Source organism: Taudactylus pleione, unplaced genomic scaffold (assembly GCF_031769625.1).
Source record: "Taudactylus pleione unplaced genomic scaffold, aTauple2 ptg000019l, whole genome shotgun sequence".
Classification (NCBI taxonomy): domain Eukaryota; kingdom Metazoa; phylum Chordata; class Amphibia; order Anura; family Myobatrachidae; genus Taudactylus; species Taudactylus pleione.
The window spans coordinates 41018441-41039013 of record NW_028284421.1 but is presented as its reverse complement, the minus strand read 5'-3'; the positions used below and the strand labels follow the sequence as shown (position 1 = coordinate 41039013).

General features: G+C 41.0%; 1 protein-coding gene across 2 annotated transcripts in view; it reads right to left on the bottom strand.

Annotated features, from left to right (window-relative positions):
* SND1 (staphylococcal nuclease and tudor domain containing 1) overlaps positions 1-20573 on the bottom strand; it is an 876127-nt gene that overhangs the window by 837653 nt on the left and 17901 nt on the right. For both annotated transcript variants that reach the window (XM_088447470.1, XM_088447461.1), the window contains exons 2-3: positions 16290-16439; positions 7749-7869 (exon numbers count right to left, since the gene is read on the bottom strand). In XM_088447470.1, coding sequence (XP_088303596.1) covers positions 7749-7869; positions 16290-16439 — 271 coding nt within the window. The remainder of the gene's footprint in view (positions 1-7748; positions 7870-16289; positions 16440-20573) is intronic.

Sequence of the window (20573 nt, the reverse complement as noted above, 5' to 3'; positions counted from 1 at the left end):
AGAAAAGAGCAGAGGAAAGATAGGAACCTTCTAATTCCAAAAGAGCGCTCAGGGGCATATATTCAGATTTATTAAGGTTGACCTTGTAACGCGTGAAGGAACCAAAGGTTGTAAGAGCCTCTGCCACCGTAGGTACAGAGCGAGCTGGGTTTGTAAGAAATAATATATCGGCAAATAATGCCAGTTTACTTTCCCTTATGCCCACTCTGATCCCAGTGAAAGAAACCTTATTTCTCAATGTAATTGCTAGTGGTTCTAAAGCTAATGCGAATAGAAGGGAAAGAGGGCTTGTCTAGTACCTCGCTGCACTACAAAAGGGGCAGATAGGCAACCATTCCTCGCCACTTGTGTCAGGGGAATACAAAGTACGAAGATTTCTAAAGTCATCCGGGAAACCAAAGCAACCCAGTGTTTCGTATAAATGGTCCCAAGTGACCAGGTCGAATGCTTTTTCAGTTCCATGGACAATAAAGCTGCGCCACCCAGGTCCCCAGAAGTTTCCAGCCATTGTTGCATCGTAAACACTTTGCGCAGTTTGACCACTGAATGGCAACCCCACACAAACCCAGTCTGGTCAGGATGAATCAGACAGGATATATTTTAGACTGTCAGCCATAATTTGTCAGAATTTTATAATCGAGGTTTAATTTTAAAAAAAGGGTCTGTAGGAACTCCAAAGTTCCGGAACTCTACCAGCTTTTGGGAGAACCTTCGTTGCCAAATTAAAATATTGTGGTAGGGTCTTTGTGGCAGTAATAGTATTATACATGTTTAACATCATATCTTTAATTTTAAGGAACAGGTTCTTATAATATTCCAGAGAAGCCATCCAGCATCAGGGCCTTAAAGGGATTAAGTGACTTAACTACCCTTTCTAATTCTTCCATTACGACAGGAGCAAGTAAAGCCTCGGACTGCTCGGAATATTTGTGGAAGTGACAGTTCAGCCCAAAAATCACTTCTTGTCAGGGTCTATAGTCTCAGTGGAATATAAGCGTTCATAAAAGTTCCTAAACATCTGTGACCTTTGCCTGAATGCATTCTAGTTCAGTCCTCGTGTCTAAGATTGAATAATCGTGGACGACTGGGTACCCCTAAGTAAATTGATAAACAATCGTCTTACCATGTGTATGGCATCTAAAGTTATGTTATTAAGTGAAACTGTGAGCAGTTTGTGATAAAACTATTAAATTAGTGTTTCTTCAGAAGATAATGTTCACTGCAGGGTAAAGTGGGAGTGGTTTTATATGTCTGGTAAGCTTCAGTCAAAGATGCCTGGACAAAGGAAGCAGTAGTATTTTCAGTATGCTGTGCAACATAGGAGATAATCTCGCCCCTTACCACTGTCTTTGTGGCATGCCAAAACAGTAACAGATTCTGCTGCGCATGGAACACATCATGCAAATAGGTTTGCCAAACAGTTTCCACTACACTTCTAAATTTTTAAGAGTTAGCTAAATATGTGGGAAATCACCCCTGATGTTGAGAACCACGATCAGCAGCACGTGTAATAAAACCACGTCAATGCATGATCTGAGATACAGATCGGTTCTATGGCAGAGTCAGTTACACGTGAGTGTAAGACGCACAGCAGAAAGGCACATGAAATCACAATCCGTTGGGTGGTGTACCCTCCAAACATCAGCAAGCTGAAGCTGTTGGGCAAAATGGGGGAACACCTAATCGAGGGGAGGTATATCGTCTTTTTCCAGGGGTCAGTCTATCCATGACTGGGGAGGAGATTAAATTAAAATCGCCCCCTACAATCGAAGAATCAAAACTTGATAGTTTAGCTAGGAGTTGAAAAAATAATTTAGAATAAACGTTAGGTGCATATTTGTTACAAATGACATACCTAACAGTATGAATAGTATCAACTAGGACATATCGACCATTGTGGTCTGATTGTAAAGAATGTACTGCATGTGAAAGACTTGTTTAAAATAATCCCCACTCCTCTAGCCTTGGAATTAATGGAGGCCGAAGCTAAAAGAACCCCATTATACATGGCTAATTTTGCAGTTTCAAGTGAGGTGAGATGCGTTTCCTGCCATAAAGCAAAGTCAATTTGCAATTTCCGCAAATAAGTGAGAACCCTCTTACGTTTTACCGGTGAGTTAACACCTCCTATCCTCCTATATTCCAGGAGCAAACTTTCAGAGAAGTCATTGGATATGCTTAATGTGGGCGACAAAAACTGGGAACGATATATTCATACTACCAAGCAATTGGTAAAATGGGAATAGGAAGAGTGTAAACAATAGAGAGAAAACAAAACACATACATAAAAACAAAAATTGACAAAAAAAAATATAACGTATAATATGCCAGTGTACACAGAGCCGCCAGCATATATACTGTAAATTGGTAGTTAAACCAAAGCATCTTCCGGTGAAACAGAAATATCAATAAAAGTAGAAAAAGATACGCTAGGAACTCCTAGCCAACTGCTGTTGATAACCTAAAATACAATCATGTCAGGTAAATAGGTAAGATAAATCAGGGTAATATCCCGCAAAACAAATTGCCAAACAAAATCAAAATATAAAAACAAAGTGATAAAAAGGACAATAGTGGCGTATAAGACAGCACAAAACGGTGAAATATGAAACAATCATGTGTCATCTCCGCAGCAGCATTAGAAGACCAAATGTAGACCAAAAGACCAAAGAAAACTGAATGATGATCATAGAGAAATAGCCAAGGAGCCTGAGCAGATGTAGTAGGGATCAATGAAGCCTTATGGATCTCATGGAGATGGACTTCAACATCCCCCAACTGTAGTAAAAACGAAGAGGAGCCATCAAACAATCGTAATCTGGCTGGATATAGCAAAGCAAATTTTCATCCTTCTTTAATAAATTGTGAACAGACTGGGGAAAACTCCTTACAAGCCTTGGTGACTTCAGCAGAGTAGTCCTGAAATATCAATAATTTGGCATCATTCCATAGGAGTTCTTTCTTGCGGCTAAAAGCGGACAAGATAACCTCCTTGTGGGCATAATTCAAACAGCGAAAGATAACGGAACGGCGTTGTTTATTTTGATCTCTAATCTGACCAGTCCAGTGTGCCCTTTCAATAACCAAATCTGAACAGATATCACATATCTCTAATAACTCCGGCAAGGTATTTTAATAAAAAATGGTAAAGAGCAGGACCTTTAGTCACTTCCGGTAAACAGACTATCCGCAGGTTATTTCGCCTGGAGCGAATTTGGAAAGTATCTTTCTGGAGACATTAAGTGAGTGAATGTCCTGAAAATTTACCCCAACTCTATTATCCATGATTTCCGTATTTTTTTAATTGCCGCACCTGAGTTTTCACTTTAATGGCTTAGGCAAACTGTGCAGCTTGATCTTGTAACAAAGGTGTCATGGTATCTCTAATCGTCTGCACCAAAACAGAATATGTGATGGGAGGATCTGCAGGAGCTGTGCCATCCTGCTCCAGAGTGTATATGGGGGTACCTGGTGGGAGTCTCTCCAAAAACAATAAAAATCAGTAGAGTCTGCGAGGTCTGTCTGTGCTGGAGCCTATGAAACTGACGGCGGCCATCTTCGATTCGCACAGCTGTTCTGCCTGTGATTTCTGCACTTTAACAGGCATAGGAGAGAAGAATCTCTCCATAGGCAGCAGGGGGTAGCACTGTCTGAGGTGGTCACTATGTGGCAATTAAGCAGTGACAGCTTTATTTCGCTGGAATTTGTTATAATAAGTGTTTGTCTATTTAAATACCAAATAAAGGTTACGTTTTCTGCAATTCTATGTTTATGCAAATATAAGTGCAATCCATTGTAAGGACTATTTTTCTCTGTAATAATTACTGTTATAAGTCCTGGATTAGCAATCCTAACCAATATCCATTCTTTGATAAAATAATCTTTGAAATATATATGCATAAATGAAGGGTATTTTGCATAAATTTATATTTAGGTTTCCTTTGGTGCGACCTTTCTATTTTTGCTTGTGGAGCTCCTAAACAGCCTCCGTTCACATTAGCGACAGAAGTGGAAGTCCCTAAATCTTGTTTTTACTAGTTCTCATACTAATCTACTTAAGCAAAAGCAACTTTCTGATGACTTCAAAGCTGTGCAGTGTCACATAATGTGTTATTTAGCATATACTGGGCAGAACCTATATGCTTTAGACAATTAACTTATCCTCAAATTTACTGCAGAAAAATTCTTTTTTACACTGCCTACACTTGACAAATACCATCATTTAGGAAGCTGCTTGGTCAGATTACTCACTAAATTCTCAAATGATCAGATAAATCCATTTCAGATAATCTGTACCACCTGAGAAAGCAGTCAAGCAGAATTTTAATAAAAAATGTGCCTCAAACTAGACAATACAAAAGCAATAAACAGACTACTCTGCTTTCAAATGATGTAGGGGTATTTAAAATTACATCTAAACCCTGTCTATACACCCTGAATGTTCCCAGGAATCTCAGTATTATTCTAACAAAGCCTCGAGCGAAGAAAATGTTATCAAACCAGAGCAGGATCAATGTTTCAAAGAACAAAAACGAATAGGGAAGGGTGGTCGCCCAGTGTCATTAATGGACGCAATTTGAAGAGGTGGATAAAGGAGTTACGCTACATATAGAAGAAACAGATATTTACAGTTAAAGATAAATAGGACATGAAATGGACATAGCACTTATCCACAAAATATATCAGTAAATAGACTACCAACAATTAAAACATTCTTACGATGATCACTAGGTCATAACTCCTTCATCCATTAAAAAAGGTAATTTTTCCTTCAATTATATTTGTGTAAAATCCATGTTGCTTTCATCCATGTCAGGGACAATGGAGTACTCCATAAGTTGAGGAAGGCAGCACCTTAAATCCAAAATTGCTGCATAACTAGTGAATTTGCATTAAGTGAACATATTTCGAAGATCAGATTACCACCCAGTACAAATGTTCGGATAAGGTCCTGCACCACACTAGAGCACCCATCAATCTGGTGAAATATGCTCATTCTCAGGGACATGCCGGCCAGCCCAAATGAAAGCCTTGCAAATAAGTAAAATAACCCACCTGGCAATATTCTGCCTACATGCTGAGTAAACGCTTGAGGTCATTATAAAGGACAGCCACCCTAAACAATTACCAGTTTGTATGGACATAGATGCATAATGTCCTCACAAAGTTTAGAGATTAAAGTGAGCCCTCTTCCTGGGCTACGACTAAAGTCACAATGTCATGGTGTAAGATCCTAAAAACAGACCTTGTGTTTATGAAGAGAAAATAATGAGACCTACAGGACAGCAACAAGCTTAAAAACCATTAACTGTGATCCGATGTTTGGAAACTGCATACGCATCAGGTCAACAGAGGTGGCCGACCTGAAACTGGGGTGAAAGACCTTCATGCAGAAACAGCAGTATCTTCAAAACTATTGTAATTCTTGCCTGAAACAAGCTTTCTAGCCCTGACGAGAAAACTGGAACAGCAATCAGCAAAACCTTTAGTTTTAAGGATCATAACTTGAACAGCCCTACCATTAAATTAAGCTAAGGTAAACTCTGGTGAATAAAAGGGTTTTGCTCTAAGTGATTGGGTCAGAGCCAGCCATCCTTTTGGGTCCTCTAATACGGACAATGTCTGTACCATGACCTCAGGCAATCCAATGTTAGCAGAAGCCCTGTCTGCAAACATGATACTGTACTAAATTCACAATTCTTACAATTTAAGATAAAAATGGGGGCTAAATCCTTATAAAAGTTAAAAAAATTATATTATAGGCAGAATTTGAGAGGAATAGAATACGGACCACGTTTAGAAGTAAATATATTACATAAAAAAAATACTTGTAACACATTAAAATAAATTGCGTTTGACTCAAATATATAATTTCAAGGACCAATACACACATGTAACAAGTAAATGCTGCAGTAACTTCTAGTTCTAAAATGATACAGTTCAGATATGTAACAGCAAGAGTAACTTTGTTTCCCTCCATATGTTATGTGGATTAATGGGTAAAACTTAATGGAATCTGTATAAAATCCCAGTTCATATCCCAATACTGGAAGCCCGAAGCATGAAGATGCTGACAGGGGAGATAAGTAGCCTAACCCTACCCCTCACCCCACCCCCCCCAAAGCCTCCCTTAGTGGTGCCCAACTCTAACTTCCCCCTGGACATGACTAACCCTAACCACTCCTTCCCACACCCTAAACCTAACTCTTCCCTGGTGGTGACTACCCCTAACAACTCCATAGGGGTGTTTAAGCCTAACCCCCCTCCCCATAGCATAACCCTAATCTCCTCCTGGGGTCCCTAAAACTAACTCCTTCCCCACACGGCTAACTACCTTCGCTCGGGATGCTGGCTGCCTGGATTTTGACGCTTGTTAGTCCCTGTTTCGCATTCTGACGTCGGGATTCCGACAGCCTGCATCCCGGTAAATTAAGCACATCCCCTATTAATCCCCAAAGGACCTCCTGCTGTTAAAACATTGTTGGTCATATTGGAAAACTGAGTATTGTTATCTCTAAGTAAAGCATACAGCAAAAATCATGAAATACTTGCGATGCGCCACCTGGGCAGCACCAACACGCACTGCTGTATAGTGATGTATTACAATTCCATTCATGGACACCTATAGCTTCAGCTTGCCCCTTACTTTGGCTGAAGTGGCGGAAACTAAATCCCAAAACTCCACATTCACGCACTTGAAAGGGTATGAAATTTCCGCCTTAAAATCGAGGATCCTCTTTACTTACAAATTGCTTTTTTGCACAAGCTCCTTGAACATAGCTGGTTTGATATGGTTAGGTTCTTTTGTCCAGAACAGTCGTTTACCAATTTTACAGAACTATACTAAACCTAGTTCCAAAGGTAGTGTTTGTACAAACACAGCCTCATTCCAAGGCACTTAAACACAGGCAATAGTATAAAACTACTTTTGGATTGTGCCAAGATTAGTATTTCTAGAATCTATGGATGAATCCCATTAGAAGCTCATATAAAGAGACCTTGGACATACATTCTGCAGGAAATAAGGAGTGGTCTAAAACCTGGAGTGAGTTTTGCCTAAAGTTAGCCATCAAATAAGAGTTTGGTGCATACCCAAAAGGTTCTTGAAAGGATCCACGAACTGGAGGTGGGTCCTACTTCTATCACTTGGCAGTGCTGATTGACAGCACCTCTTAGCAAATGTGAGGACCTAATCGTGGGACACATGCACCTAAATTTGAGTACAAGAGGTTTCTTCTGAAACTGGTACATAAGCAGATTTGACAAGAATTCACTCATACGGTTCGAATCCTTTTCACAGCAGTCAACCTTAGTGTGTGCCCGAAAACTATTGGAGCTTCTAACTGCAAGATTACCACCACCATGGCAAACAGTACAGCTAGTCTCTTATGTCTTCTATAATGGTCTTTGCTCTGATGAAAGCACTTTGCTGGGGTACAATCATCCTTATCTGATGTATACAGTTCATTCACATGATGCTTCCATATGGCTGATCTCTTTGAAAGCTGCTCAATTTGTTTATTAATGCCAAAGCAACCCGAAAAATTAATCTGAACTTTTCGGGCTCATTTTACAAACTGTTTAATAAAGCTAAAATGTCACTTGATACAAGTATTTGAATATTCATCGTAAAGGAAAAATAATCTCAGACTGATTGTAAGTAACCAAAAGCATTAAGATAAAAAAAAAAATCTAAATTCTATTCTACAAAATGTCATAATTATGCAAATACTTCATATGTAACGCACCTTTACCCAAATACACCATTCCATATTCTCTTCCTTGAGGAGTCTTGTACTCTACAGTGAAGCAGACCTCTTTCCCAATCAGCTTTCTCCTCAGGAACTCTCGAGCAGGAAACGCCCAGGGCTAAAACGAGGAAGGAACTTGTTAGCCTGCAGCACACCTGTGCCAATTAACCATTTGGAGCATTCTACAATCCCATAACAAGCACTTATTTGTTTATACAAACATTCATTTAGGGGACAAGTCAATTAGCCAAAGGTTCCATGCCCTGCACTTGCAGGTAAATTTGCGCATTTTACAAGATAGGTCTATGAAGCACACTCTCGATACCCATGCAGTTCAATTAGAGCTGGCAAGTCGCAAATTTCACATGTTTCTTCTGCAGTGTGCAACCTATAAAGTACATGAGTGGGGAAGTCATCTTGAACACCCAAAAAACAGCAAATGAGTGTAGAGGGTTGTTAGTGACCATAAGCCGTTAAATGGTGGGGTTTGGATATTTTATAAATCATGGAAAAATGGTAGCCTGCAAGTGAATTTCAGCAGATATAAATGATTGAGTATTTTGGGGTATGTTAATGTCTAGTGATTTTTTTAGTGCGTATATACAAGTTTGTAAAATAAATGTAACTCCCATCTGCAGGTTCAAAAACCCCTTTCCCAATAACTCCTCAACATACATGTCCAGCATCTAACCTATTTTAGAGAAAAGGACGACTTTATTGTGCATATTTTGCAATTTAAAAATACCTCTACATTCGTCATTGAGAGCGGAGTCCAAAGGGTGCTGCATTGTGTCCTGTTACATTAATATAAGGATTTTTTCCTACTTTTAAACTAGTCTAGTTTTGCAAACTAAATTCCACATTTATTTTCATTGAGACTCTAACTTAACATGGATTTCTAAATGAAAAGCAAAAAGTCAGCGCCATGGGTTTGTGACCTGCATTAAGCAATGTTTAGCCAACTTGCAACTGACCGTAAAATTAAATGTTTCTGCACTCTGCCCCAGCACTCATCAGTAACAGCCCTCACCAGTATGTAATTGCAAAGTGCTAGGTAAAAGCTGATTGCTTGTTATGGGTAACTGACCCATGCTCTGTGTCCTGAACCAGCTCCTAAACAGTTCTCTGCATTGCAAATAAGGCAAGGAAGGGTCCGTCTCAACAGCAGACATTCCATGCTCTAAGATGTAGGAACTTGGGTGCTGCGTTCTATACGCCACACTGTGCATGTCAGTCTGAAGTTACAGGTCCATTAAGCAAGTCTGGTCCACTTCAAATTTCTTGTCCATTGTTTCAATCTTATTAATTTAAGTTGAGTTTCTGTTGCACTGCAACAAGAATGCATAGCATGCAACATTAAGGAATCAAACAGTATATTTTAAAGGCCCAATATAAAATCTGCACCTATTACCAATAGAATATACAGAAAAAAGGCGCTAGAAGTAAATATTTGCACATATTGGCTACCTGGCTGTAACAAATTGGCCAGTCCTTCCAAGTGTTTATCATCAGATTAGTATTTGTATAACAATGGTATACTGACACTTGGTAGCTAAACATGTTGGAAGCAATGGGCCTGGCCTAAATCAGTTATCTGCTTCCCAAAGCATTATAAGCCTTCTGAAGTGCTGGAAAAACTTAAATTCTAAAACACAATGGACATTTAATGCACATGTTTAAGATATTTGTTCGCAACATGTCAACTTTAAATATCCTGAACAGGTGCTGAATGCTTTAAAATCATTAAACGCAGTGTATGTTACTGTAAGGGCTAAACATGCATTTCGAACGTGTTTTTATTTAACACAAGCAAGCTGCTCTGAAATTTGCACTGGTGCCTGTACCACTGACATGGTGAACATACGTCTGCAGTTATGTTTAGCAGTATAAGTCTAGCAAATATAGCCGACGAGTCCCATTTATATCCGATTGGTATGGGTTCAGAATCTGTTAACACTGAAGGGGTTATTCTACAGTTAAAAAATATGACTAAGAGCAAATCATTCTGTCATCAACTCTCTACATGAACTGATGTAAATATAATGTAGTGTTATCATACGCAAGTGACATCTAAACAATTTCCCATAAAATCTAAAACCACCAATCTATTCCAACTTGTAAGTTATTGCACCTTTGCAATCACGACAGTAGAGGGCACTGCAGTTACACCAAACTTACAAGCTCAAACTGACAAAAGCTGTAATAAATACAAAAACAAGTTGGCATAAGCCTATGTACTGGTTACATGCCTTTTCTAGAGACCAGCAGTAGTTGCTATCCTTAACACTAGTAACTGGCTGTGAAATAAGCAGACTGTTTATATCTTAAAGCAAAGCTTACATTGGTTTGAGACATTTTACAAGTAGGACAGCCTGTGCTTGGGCAATTAGTAGAACGCCAAACCATTGGATATTAACCCTGTGTATGTTTGAGATCCCAATCTACAAAATTATAGATTTTCAATGAAGTCAGACATCAAAGCTTCCCAGTGAGCTCAAAAGCAAGGATTGAGACACTGTGTTTAAAAATATACTTTGGATAATTTAAATATCTGCTGTATTTAAAGACTAAAGGTGCCTACACAGCGATTTTTTTTATCTGATTTTGCCGATTTCGACTAATCGTGACGACAAATAGTGTAAAATATGGCCATGAGTTTCCACTCACGATCACAATGCGCGTCCCCGCTAGTCATACATCGCATCTTCAGATCTGCCGTGCTGTAGGGCAGAATTTGCCAATCTGGGACACGGTGGTACCGATCGTGAGTACTTTTTACTCACGATGTATCTCATGATTCATCATACATCGCGGAATTAGACGTACAGCACCCTGTACACGCTCATTCGCCATCTTGTGCAGCATCGTGGATAGAAGGACGCACGATTGGGAGCCTGCACACCTAAAGTCTAGATTTCAGCACTTTGGTGAGTATTGGTACTGTATTAATGCAATCCCACTGCCCACCAATGTGTGCAACCCAACTATAACTGCATGACCCAGCCAGCGGCCGCTGGAATGAGGCGGGCGATGGCTGTGTCATGCATCAACCTCCCATGGCCACCAATGTGTGCCACCCACCTACCCACCAATGTGTGCCACCCAACTAAAGTCTAGATTTCAGCACTTTGGTGAGTATTGGTACTGTATTAATGCAATCCCACTGCCCACCAATGTGTGCAACCCAACTATAAATGCATCACCCAGCCACCTTCCGCCGGAATGAGGCGGGTGGTGGCTTGGTCATGCATCAACCTCCCATGCCCACCAATGTGCGCCGCCCACCTACCCACTCACTGCCCACCAATGTCACGGGTAACTCAATAACTAAAAACACTCCAAATATATTAAAACTTCAAAAACAAATATATAACAATCAATTCTTTTACAACAAATATATTTCAACAGCATAATCAAATATATTACCTTTGTTTATGTTGCTGTAATATTTGTTTATGTTGTTGTAATATATCAGACAAATGTATTGCAACATAAACAAATCTATTACATCAGAAGAATTATATTAAAAACCTGTAAAAAAAATTCAAATACAAATAAAAACATTACATTCCTGTAAAAGAAAAACATAACACCATAACATTAAAATCCTGTAAAAAAACATTAAAACATTTAACATTAAAAATCACAAAACTTTACAATACTTAAATATTTATGTTTTTTTTTATTCTTCCTAGGAGTGTCAATGGATAGTGAGTGCGAGTTTGTTACTGGATTCCTCAAGATCCTACAGTCAAAAGAATGTCTATGGTGGATAAGCTGTAGACAACACCATAAGTTTCAGAAATTGGCATTTTAGAGGTGTTGTTGGAGTACACTAAACACTTCTTTGCGGATGCTGACCTGAAAACTGTCCGCCACAAAATCTAGAACCTGTGTACGGTCTACATCAAGGAGAAGAAGAAAGTGGATGATTCTAAAAACGCCGGAGCGGGCACCAACGATGTGTATCATCCAACGCTGTGGTACAATCACTTGATAAGCTTCATCAGCGATCAGGAGACACACCAGTCTGTCGTCCTGATGGCTGAGCGAGAGAGAGAGAGAGAAGAGGCGGCAGTAGTGAGTGGATAGTCAGAAGATTTTTTGGTAAGTAGAGTTCATAAATCAAAACATTTTAGATCAATCCCAATTGTCCACTATAGTCAGTTATCTCAGACAGTTCTCTTGCCATGGTACCGCACCTGGTCCATTGAAACAGGCCATATACTCCTCCCTCACTTCTTTGGCACGTGCGGTTGATGTTGAAATTGGAGGTACAGACACTGATGTAAACTGGGCAACCTCCTCCGGATGTCCTGCATCTTCTGGTCTAGCTGTGACTGGTCCTCGTTGGGTAGTTTCTTTGCAGAAAGTTATGTAGCACACAGCACGCCATCACGACCCAGTCTATCGTGTCCACACGTAGGTTTATGGTGGTGTGGAAAATGCAGAACCAGTTGCTGAGTATTCCAAACGCATTTTCCACAATGCGCCGTGCCCGGGATAGACGATAGTTGTAGATCCACTTCTCTCTGGTCAGGCCCCTCTGTGCAAATGGCTTTGTCACATGTTCATGTAAAGCAAAAGCCTCATCTGCAACAAGAACAATTTAGGCCATGCTGTGTGTCGTCCAGTGACGGCAAGTTGAGTGTTTTGTTGGTGAGTCTCTGGTAGAATGCCGTCTGTTTGAAGGATCCAAGCTCCGAAGCACGGCCATTCTTGCCAACATCAACAAACAAAAATTCGTAGTTGGCATTCACCACTGCCATGAGAACGATGCTGAAGAAGCCTTTATAGTTGTAGTAATATGATCCGGTGTTGGCAGGTGGGTTGATGCGGATGTGTTTTCCATCAAGTGCTCCTCCACAGTTAGGGAAATTCCAACGTTGCTCGAACTCTTCAGCGATGCTCTTCCACTCCTCCACAGTATTTGGAAACTAGAAAATTAGTAAAAAATGGGTTAAAACATGACTAATTTTTTCCTATATAGACTCCCACCCAAGAGCCTGATATATCCTCCAAGCCGGACCAAAGTTTGATCGGGGAGGTGGAAACTTCTTCCCCAGTCCCAACAACCATTCAACCCCCCCATCATGTTCCGTACCTCCAAAAACAAAAAAAACAAGCACAGGAAAAGGCAGCAGTACACCGAACAGGACGACATTTCTGCAAAAAGTGGAACGCATCCTTCAGAAGCAGCCGGAACACATTATGTCACAGCGCATATTAACAGTAGAATGCGAAAAAGGGATGACCCAACTAAAAAATTTCCACATGCTTTTGTATGAGCTATTGATAAGGTCACTAAATAGCAATTTACATGACTCTGCTTACATTGCAGACCCACTTCTGTATTCGCCTGCCCCAACCGCCTATGTGAGGCTTCCCCCAGCTCAGTTGGAGATTACTCCCCCACCCAGTAGCCCACACACAAGCCAGACCGTTTATAATGCTCTACTGGAGGCAGAGGATGATTTGCACAGTTATTCATAATTGTTAGGGTTTTTATTTATTTATTTTTATTGTTGCCTGTACTATCACCAAATTTTATCACTCCCAACAGGTGCTGCTGTATGGTATACGGTGGTGATGATGCTGTTTGTACTTGCACCATGTATGTAGTAACCTTGTCCAGATTGATGGAAGCCGGGCCACAATCTACTTGTGCCATGTGTGTATTGGCCTGTACAAACTGGCGTCTGACCCACCTTATAACATCCAGCAGCCTACCTATAGGGATTGATAAAATTTAGTGATAATGACGTTTTCTACACAATTTAAAATGGATATATAAAAAAACAAATTTTTTTATTTAAGACTGCAGTATTGGCACAGTCTTGTTTATGTAGCCTTATTGGCTGACAAGTTAAAAAAAAATATATGTTATTTAAAACTGTGCTGTGTTGTTGGCACAGTCTTGTTAATGGAGCCTTATTGGCTGTCAACATTATATAAAGTTAAAAAAAACAACAAAATTAAACTTTTTTACTTTCACAAGAAATAAATTGTGTAGCTTTTTTTTTTCTTACCTTGCAATACTGGAACTGCAGCACTTTAACGATAGCCTTGCAGGTCTCCAGGATGATGATGCCCAAGGACTAAGGGGAGATGAGGGTCCCAAACTTCAGGTCTTCCAGTGACCTTCCTGTAGCCAGGTACCTCAGGGTAGCCACCAGTCTCTTCAGCAGGGAATGCCTTCCGCCACTGTGTCCTGCCTCCGGATGTGGGGGGTCACCATATTGAGCAACTCATGGAAAGTGTCATCAGCCATGCGCAGGTAGTTGCGGTAGCCTGGGTTGTTCTCCTTGAGCTCCATCAGCAGTGACATGTGAGAGTGAGTATCCCTTTGCAGCAGCCACTACTTGGTCAAGCATGCTCTCCCCCTCCTTCGCTGGGCCCTCTCCTGGAACATTTTGACCCCAGCTTGGACAGCCAACACTTTATACTGATGGGGATGCATCAGCACATAATTCAAGAACAGGATAGAATGCAGGTAGTACACACTTTGTAAAAGGCAAGCCAAATACAAAGCAGAGCACAGTAGCAATGTATAGGGTTCAGCAGGTATACAGCTAGCGTCACTAGTAGCAGAGCAGAATGTGCACAGGGTTAAAATGGCGGCTGCTTTTTATACCCCCTAGCTAGCCCCGCCCATTATTTAAATTTCCCACCTAGTGTGAAGATCATGTGTTTAGTAAACTCATGATCTATCATGCACGATCTCACGATTTGGACATCCGACACGATTCACGATAGATCGTGGCATTATTAATCAAATTGGCAGCTTTTTTGACCTAATCGTACTCACGACTGCCAGGAAGCTCCCGAGGAGAGTTCAGGGGAAATCGTACACAATGTCGGATCGTGAGCACATTGCTATGTATGTAGGCACCGTAAGCTCATTGAAGGCTACAGTCTCACATTTCTAGTTAGTGGGACAACAGGGAGATATTTCTTCTATGTACTCTGCACAGACAAATTTGTTTAAAAAAACCTCCATATTCCCAAGCAGGTGCTCAGAATACAATGAAGCAAATTCAAGACACTAATTGCCTCAATTGCTTGATTGAGCCCCATTGATTTTGGATTAGCAAGAGATTAGACAGTTTATGTTCTTACAAAACAGTTTTTCAAATTCAACTTGTGAAGTCCTGAAACTGCTGGGAGGGTGCACGCAGAAGCCTCTAATCATCACAGCAGCCTCTGATCTATATAGGCTGCTCGGAAAGGCTGGTTAACCATGTTTTCAGTCAAACACTATATATATGCTGTGATGTTCTCATGTAAATGGACCCAATTAGTGCCAGATTATGAGCCCACACTAAAGGCCCCCATACAATCAATTGCAGCACTTCTGCAATTTGCAATCAATTGTGTATAAAAATCTGCAATGCATGGGCTTCACAGACCACAACCAAGAAGTTATTGGAATTGTTAAATCAGATTGTCCAACAACATGTTGGATTTCACAGATCGATTGGGGATGTAAATTGCTAGTGTATGTACATGATCAGATGTGCAGACAGCTACCAGTAAGAGGATGGGCCTTTCAAGATTGGCAGATCCGTGTTTGCTGCAATCGATCTGCAAATCACTGAAAGATCTGTAATGTATGGGTACAGATTGCTAGATTGGGAAACCCTAACATCGGGCAATAAATCTTCAAATTGTTTAATTGTGGTTTTCAAATTGCTGATTTATGGGGGCTTTAACAGATGTCACACACATTGTTGTTGGTTTATACTGACAAGATCAAACTTGGCAAGTATTGCTAACACACATTTGTGGCCAATGGGACACGCTAGGGCTGAATCTGAGCTGGGATTTTTTCATGCAGGGTAAATACACTGGCTGCTTTTACAATTTTTACACTGCAATTTAGATTTGAGTTTGGACACTTCACATGCTAATTTAAATCTCTGTACAGTTTAAATCTGCTCAATATGCAGTAAAACAAGGTATTGCAAAGCTGCTCTTTATTTGCTCCTGACTCAGAATCAGTCCCACTATAAGCAACTAAACTGAATTGTAGCACCATCTTAAATGGTAAACAGATTAGCACATGACCATAAAACAGTGACATTGTACAAGATTTGTGCATTTTACATTTTCTTTTCAGTCTGTCATACAACTAGCTTGCTGGCAAACAGGAGTTATCGCTGCAACATTGCGGAGGTGCATAACATGTTGAGCAAGCTTCAGCATTTAGTACAAGGACCCCTACAAATGGCTCCACACTAACTGCACTAGCCGTGTTTTAAATATTAAGTGGGGGAGGGGGGGGTTTGGAGTAGATTTTAATACAGCACGGTCAACTTCACAACTGAATTCCACCAATGACTGATTTAAAATTTCTTTCATAGCACAGAGACAACTACATTTTGGAAAACAGCATCTTGCTGATATGTTATAAACAAAGTTGAGATATAAACCAAGCCACTTCCCAGTCTAGGAAAGTTCAACAGTTCCTTTAAAAGGACGATTAAAAAAACCTAGCCGATTATTTACTAGAGATCATCATGCAAAATATGAACTCACCTCATCAGGAGTATCTTTTGAGTCTTGCTGAGAAACTGCAGCTCTGCGTGCAAGAGCTCCTGCGCGGATGTTACTAAGGTTGATCTGACGTTCTGGAGGTGGACCACCACGCGGTTGGCCTCTTACGATAATGGCACATCCAGAAAGGACCTGCAAAACAAATAAGTGTTTTTTTAATTTTTCCCTGTCTTGTCCCATCTCTCTCTCCCGGGGGTGGGCAGAAGGAGCAGACTGCACCCAGATTAAGGAACTGTACGCCCTGACAGTAGGTCAGACTTTTTACAGCATTACATAATTACATAACTGGCATACAATGAAAAGCATTTTGTAAATATTATACCATGTATCCCACTTTTAACCCATTCACTGCTCAGGTTTTAGGCACTTTTTGGGCTGATCACATTCAATCATCAATATCAGTAATTAATAAGAAAAGAAGTGAACTAAAACTAACCACAACCTCATTGTGGGGGTTTGGAGTTATTCCAACTTTCCAAAACAGTAAAAAAAAATGGATTCTACAAGTTTTCAAAAACATTTGCACCTGAAAATGCTTTTGTGTTTAGTGTTGGTAGCTCAACAAGGGCCACCAATATAAAACAAAAAAAAACACAACCTACAACATTAAATGAGGGGACCCTTGTGTTTATGATGCCAAGATGGGGAATATATGGGCCTTAGAACCCACGCTCAGTTATACCCCTTTTACGCAGACCTACAAATCCCAGGTTGATGCATGTGAAAGTGCATCAACTCAAGATTTTTATCAGTGTAAATGGATCCACCCGGATCCAGGGGCCCGGTGATCCAACTCTGGTAGTTTGCACGAATAACCACGGGTCGGTCCCTTGGCACCCTGCTGTGTAACTGGCGTGATCAGGGTCACGATGATCCGGAACGTGCCGCTTGGAGATTACATCATCTCCAAGTGTCCATGCAATGCCGGAAGAGCCGGGTCACTGCAGATTCGGCTCCGGTGTGAATGGTGCTGACTTAGGAATATCCTGGTTCGGCGCTGCAGCAAGAAAGGGGTCTGTTTCAGGTCTGATCAGGATTGGAACAATGGCCCTCATTCAGAGCCGCTCGCTATTTGCAGTCGTTCGTTTTCTAAAAAGGGGTGGCTATTCAAATGAACCGTTCGCACTTTGCGGTTTGTTCACGCCTCTAAGTCTGAACGAGCGAACAAAACATACGTAAATTTTAAAAATGCGCCCCCTGGCCGCTCTCACCATACATCATGTCCGCTATTTATTAGATTAATCGAGTACATCGACCAGGGTATGAACTGATCGCTATTCTTGTGGTTGGTTTTTTCAACCACTATTTTGCGAGCAGTTCTGAGTTAAAAAAAACCAAGTGACGTGGTCAATGACGCTGCTGGATTAATTATGCACTCCCTTAAAACGCCCGTTTTGACCTTTAAGCACGCCTGCGATCGGATTTCCACTCCCCGTTTTCAAGCCCCTTCCCCTGTTACCACCCACATACACCTCATTCTGTCACTCAAATTAGCAGGCATTCGCTATTTTGCGAGCACATGAATTTCGACCGCACTGACTGGTTCGCGCATGCGTATAACGATCCGTACGCATGCGCAGTTGGGCAAACATCGCTCGGAGCGAACGAGCTGCCGCTTACGAGTGGCTCTGAATCAGGCCCAATGTTCCAACCCCTGGGTCAGACCTGGAACTTTGGAATAAAAGTTGTATTAATGTCCTCTGATCACCAGACACTGCAGTGACCAGTGGCCTGAAATCAAAATCAACTGAATCATTATTTGGAACATGTGGTCTGAAGATTATTAGTCTGTGTATGGTCACTCTCAAAAGGAACTAAGACCCTGACGCAGCCATTTATGCATTGCCATAGCGAACACTAATCCTGCTGTTTGACACTTACAAGAAAAGCTATAGGTTGGCAGGGTACAGGTTTCAGCGACGTAACAGGTCAACACTATTGCTGGGTACACACTTCAGCAATGGGAAGGCCAATACACCGATTTGGTAAGTATTTTGCACAAACCAACCAATCCACAGCCTGATATTCCTGGCCAGAGGAACTGGAAGAGATGGAATTGTTGGAGGGTTCCTGCGCCCAGCATGTCTCCCATACACACAGCAAGACATACAGATAGAGCTGCATTATATATCGCCATCGGCTGTGCTGCAGGTCCGAACCGATATGCCTGAAAGACGTTGTTCAGGTGTACACTCGCCAATGCACTACCAATACGCCGTTCATAGATTGAACTATATACCGAAAAAGTGTGTACCCAGCCTAAGCAAACAAAAGTATTGCTGATCAGTTATACATTAGAGTAAAGTGATAATGCAATGAGTGGCTCAAAGATCATTGGGGCCTGATAATCCCATTTGAGATTTAGACAAATTGGCAGGAAAGCAGCATTGAGCAACATAGCCATCGTAAGCCTAGATTCAGTGAATTATAACTTGTTTCTTAGGAAGGAGGATGCTGTAGCATGTAGCAGGTGTACCAAGACAAAGATGTGAAATGAGCATGCAATGGCAAAGCAAGGCTTAAATCAAGTACATATGTGAATGAAAAACCAGACCGCTTCTGGTAGCAGCCATAGATGTGCCTGACTATAGGCCACTGCTCACTGCCTGACACAAAAACCACTATCTAGATCTGTCCAATTCTGGTTTATCACTCTTGCCTATCAAGTGTTCATTTCTCTGGCTCCTTTTCATCAGGCCTAGGCTTCTGCTCTTTTAACATCTACACCACTTCTCATTGAAAACTAAGCTTTTGGGTTTCAGTATTGTCTACGCAGGCAACACTCATTTATCTACCACTACTTTACCATCTATAATCAGTCCATGCTGTGTTTTGCCATTATGTAATTCCCCACATTAAAAAAAAATCAACTTAAAAAAACAAAGCAATACACATTTCTACCAGCCAACAGAAGCCATTTACCAGACAACTCAATTTACAGGATGCCAAACAGCATGGGTTTACTAGGGAGAGATCATGGCAAACAAATCTCATTGACTTTTTGACTGGGTGACTAAAGTAATAGATCAAGAGGGGGGCATAGATGTAGCTTATCTAGACTTTAGTAAGACTTTTCACACAGTCCCACATCGTAGACAAACTCGAAAACTTGGGATTGGATTCTAAGACGGTTAAATGGATAGGAACTTTGTTGCAGAATAAGAAACCGTTGTAGTAAATGGAGAGCAGTCTCAGGAGGGAAATGTTACAAGTGGTGTACCCCAAAGTTCTGTACTTGGACCAGTGCTTTTTAATCTATTTGTTTGTGACATTGGAAATTGTATTAAAGGGAAACTATGCCTTTTTGCAGATGACAAAAATATGCAACAGGGTAGACACCCCAGGAGGGGTAAGAGGATCTAGGTAGACTAGAGCATATGTTCTCAAACTCGGTCCTCAGGACCCCAAACAGTGCATGTTTTCCAGATCTCCTCACTGATCACAAGTGAAATAATTAGCTCCACCTGTGGAACTTTTAAAATGCGCCAGTGAGTAATAAATACACCTGTGCACCTGCTGGGTGACCTGCAAAACGTGACCTGTGTGGGGTCCTGAGGACAGAGTTTGAGAACCACTAGACTAGAGGAATGGTCAACATGGAAACTATAGATTAACAGTAAAAATGCAAAATCATGCACTTGGGTCTCAATACTATATTTAGTGTTTGGGTTCTTAAGGGTACACTAATGGAAACTACAGAGGAGGAAAGGGATCTAGGGGTCACTATTTCAGGTAACTTAAAGGCAGGGGAGCAATGTAACAAAGCAATGAGAAAGGCAAGTCAGATGCTTGGTTGAATAGGGAGAGGAATCAGCAGCAGAAAGTCGTAATAATGCCCCGGTATAGGTCATCGATACAGCCTCATCTAGAATACTGTGTTCAGTTCTGGAGGCCACATCTCGAGAAAGATATAAATACATAAAAAAATGTCCTACATCACAACTTATCTGGAAAGACTAAAAGATCTTAATATGTATAGTTTGGAGCAGAGAAGGGAAAAGGGGGAACATGATAGAAACTTTCAAATATAATCATGGGTTTTTAACAAGGTGCAGGAGAGAGACATTCTTCAAAAGAGAAGTACAGACATTCCTCACTCAACGACCTACCTGTTTAGCGACTGTTCGAACTTACGACCGGCGCTCCGACCAGCTAACTGTGGCTTGCACTGATATGAAAAAGACAGACTGTCCAAGAGGGGGTAGTGGCTGTGGCATGGTACACACAGGAGACATTGCCTCCCATGAGGGATAGGACGGGCGGTGA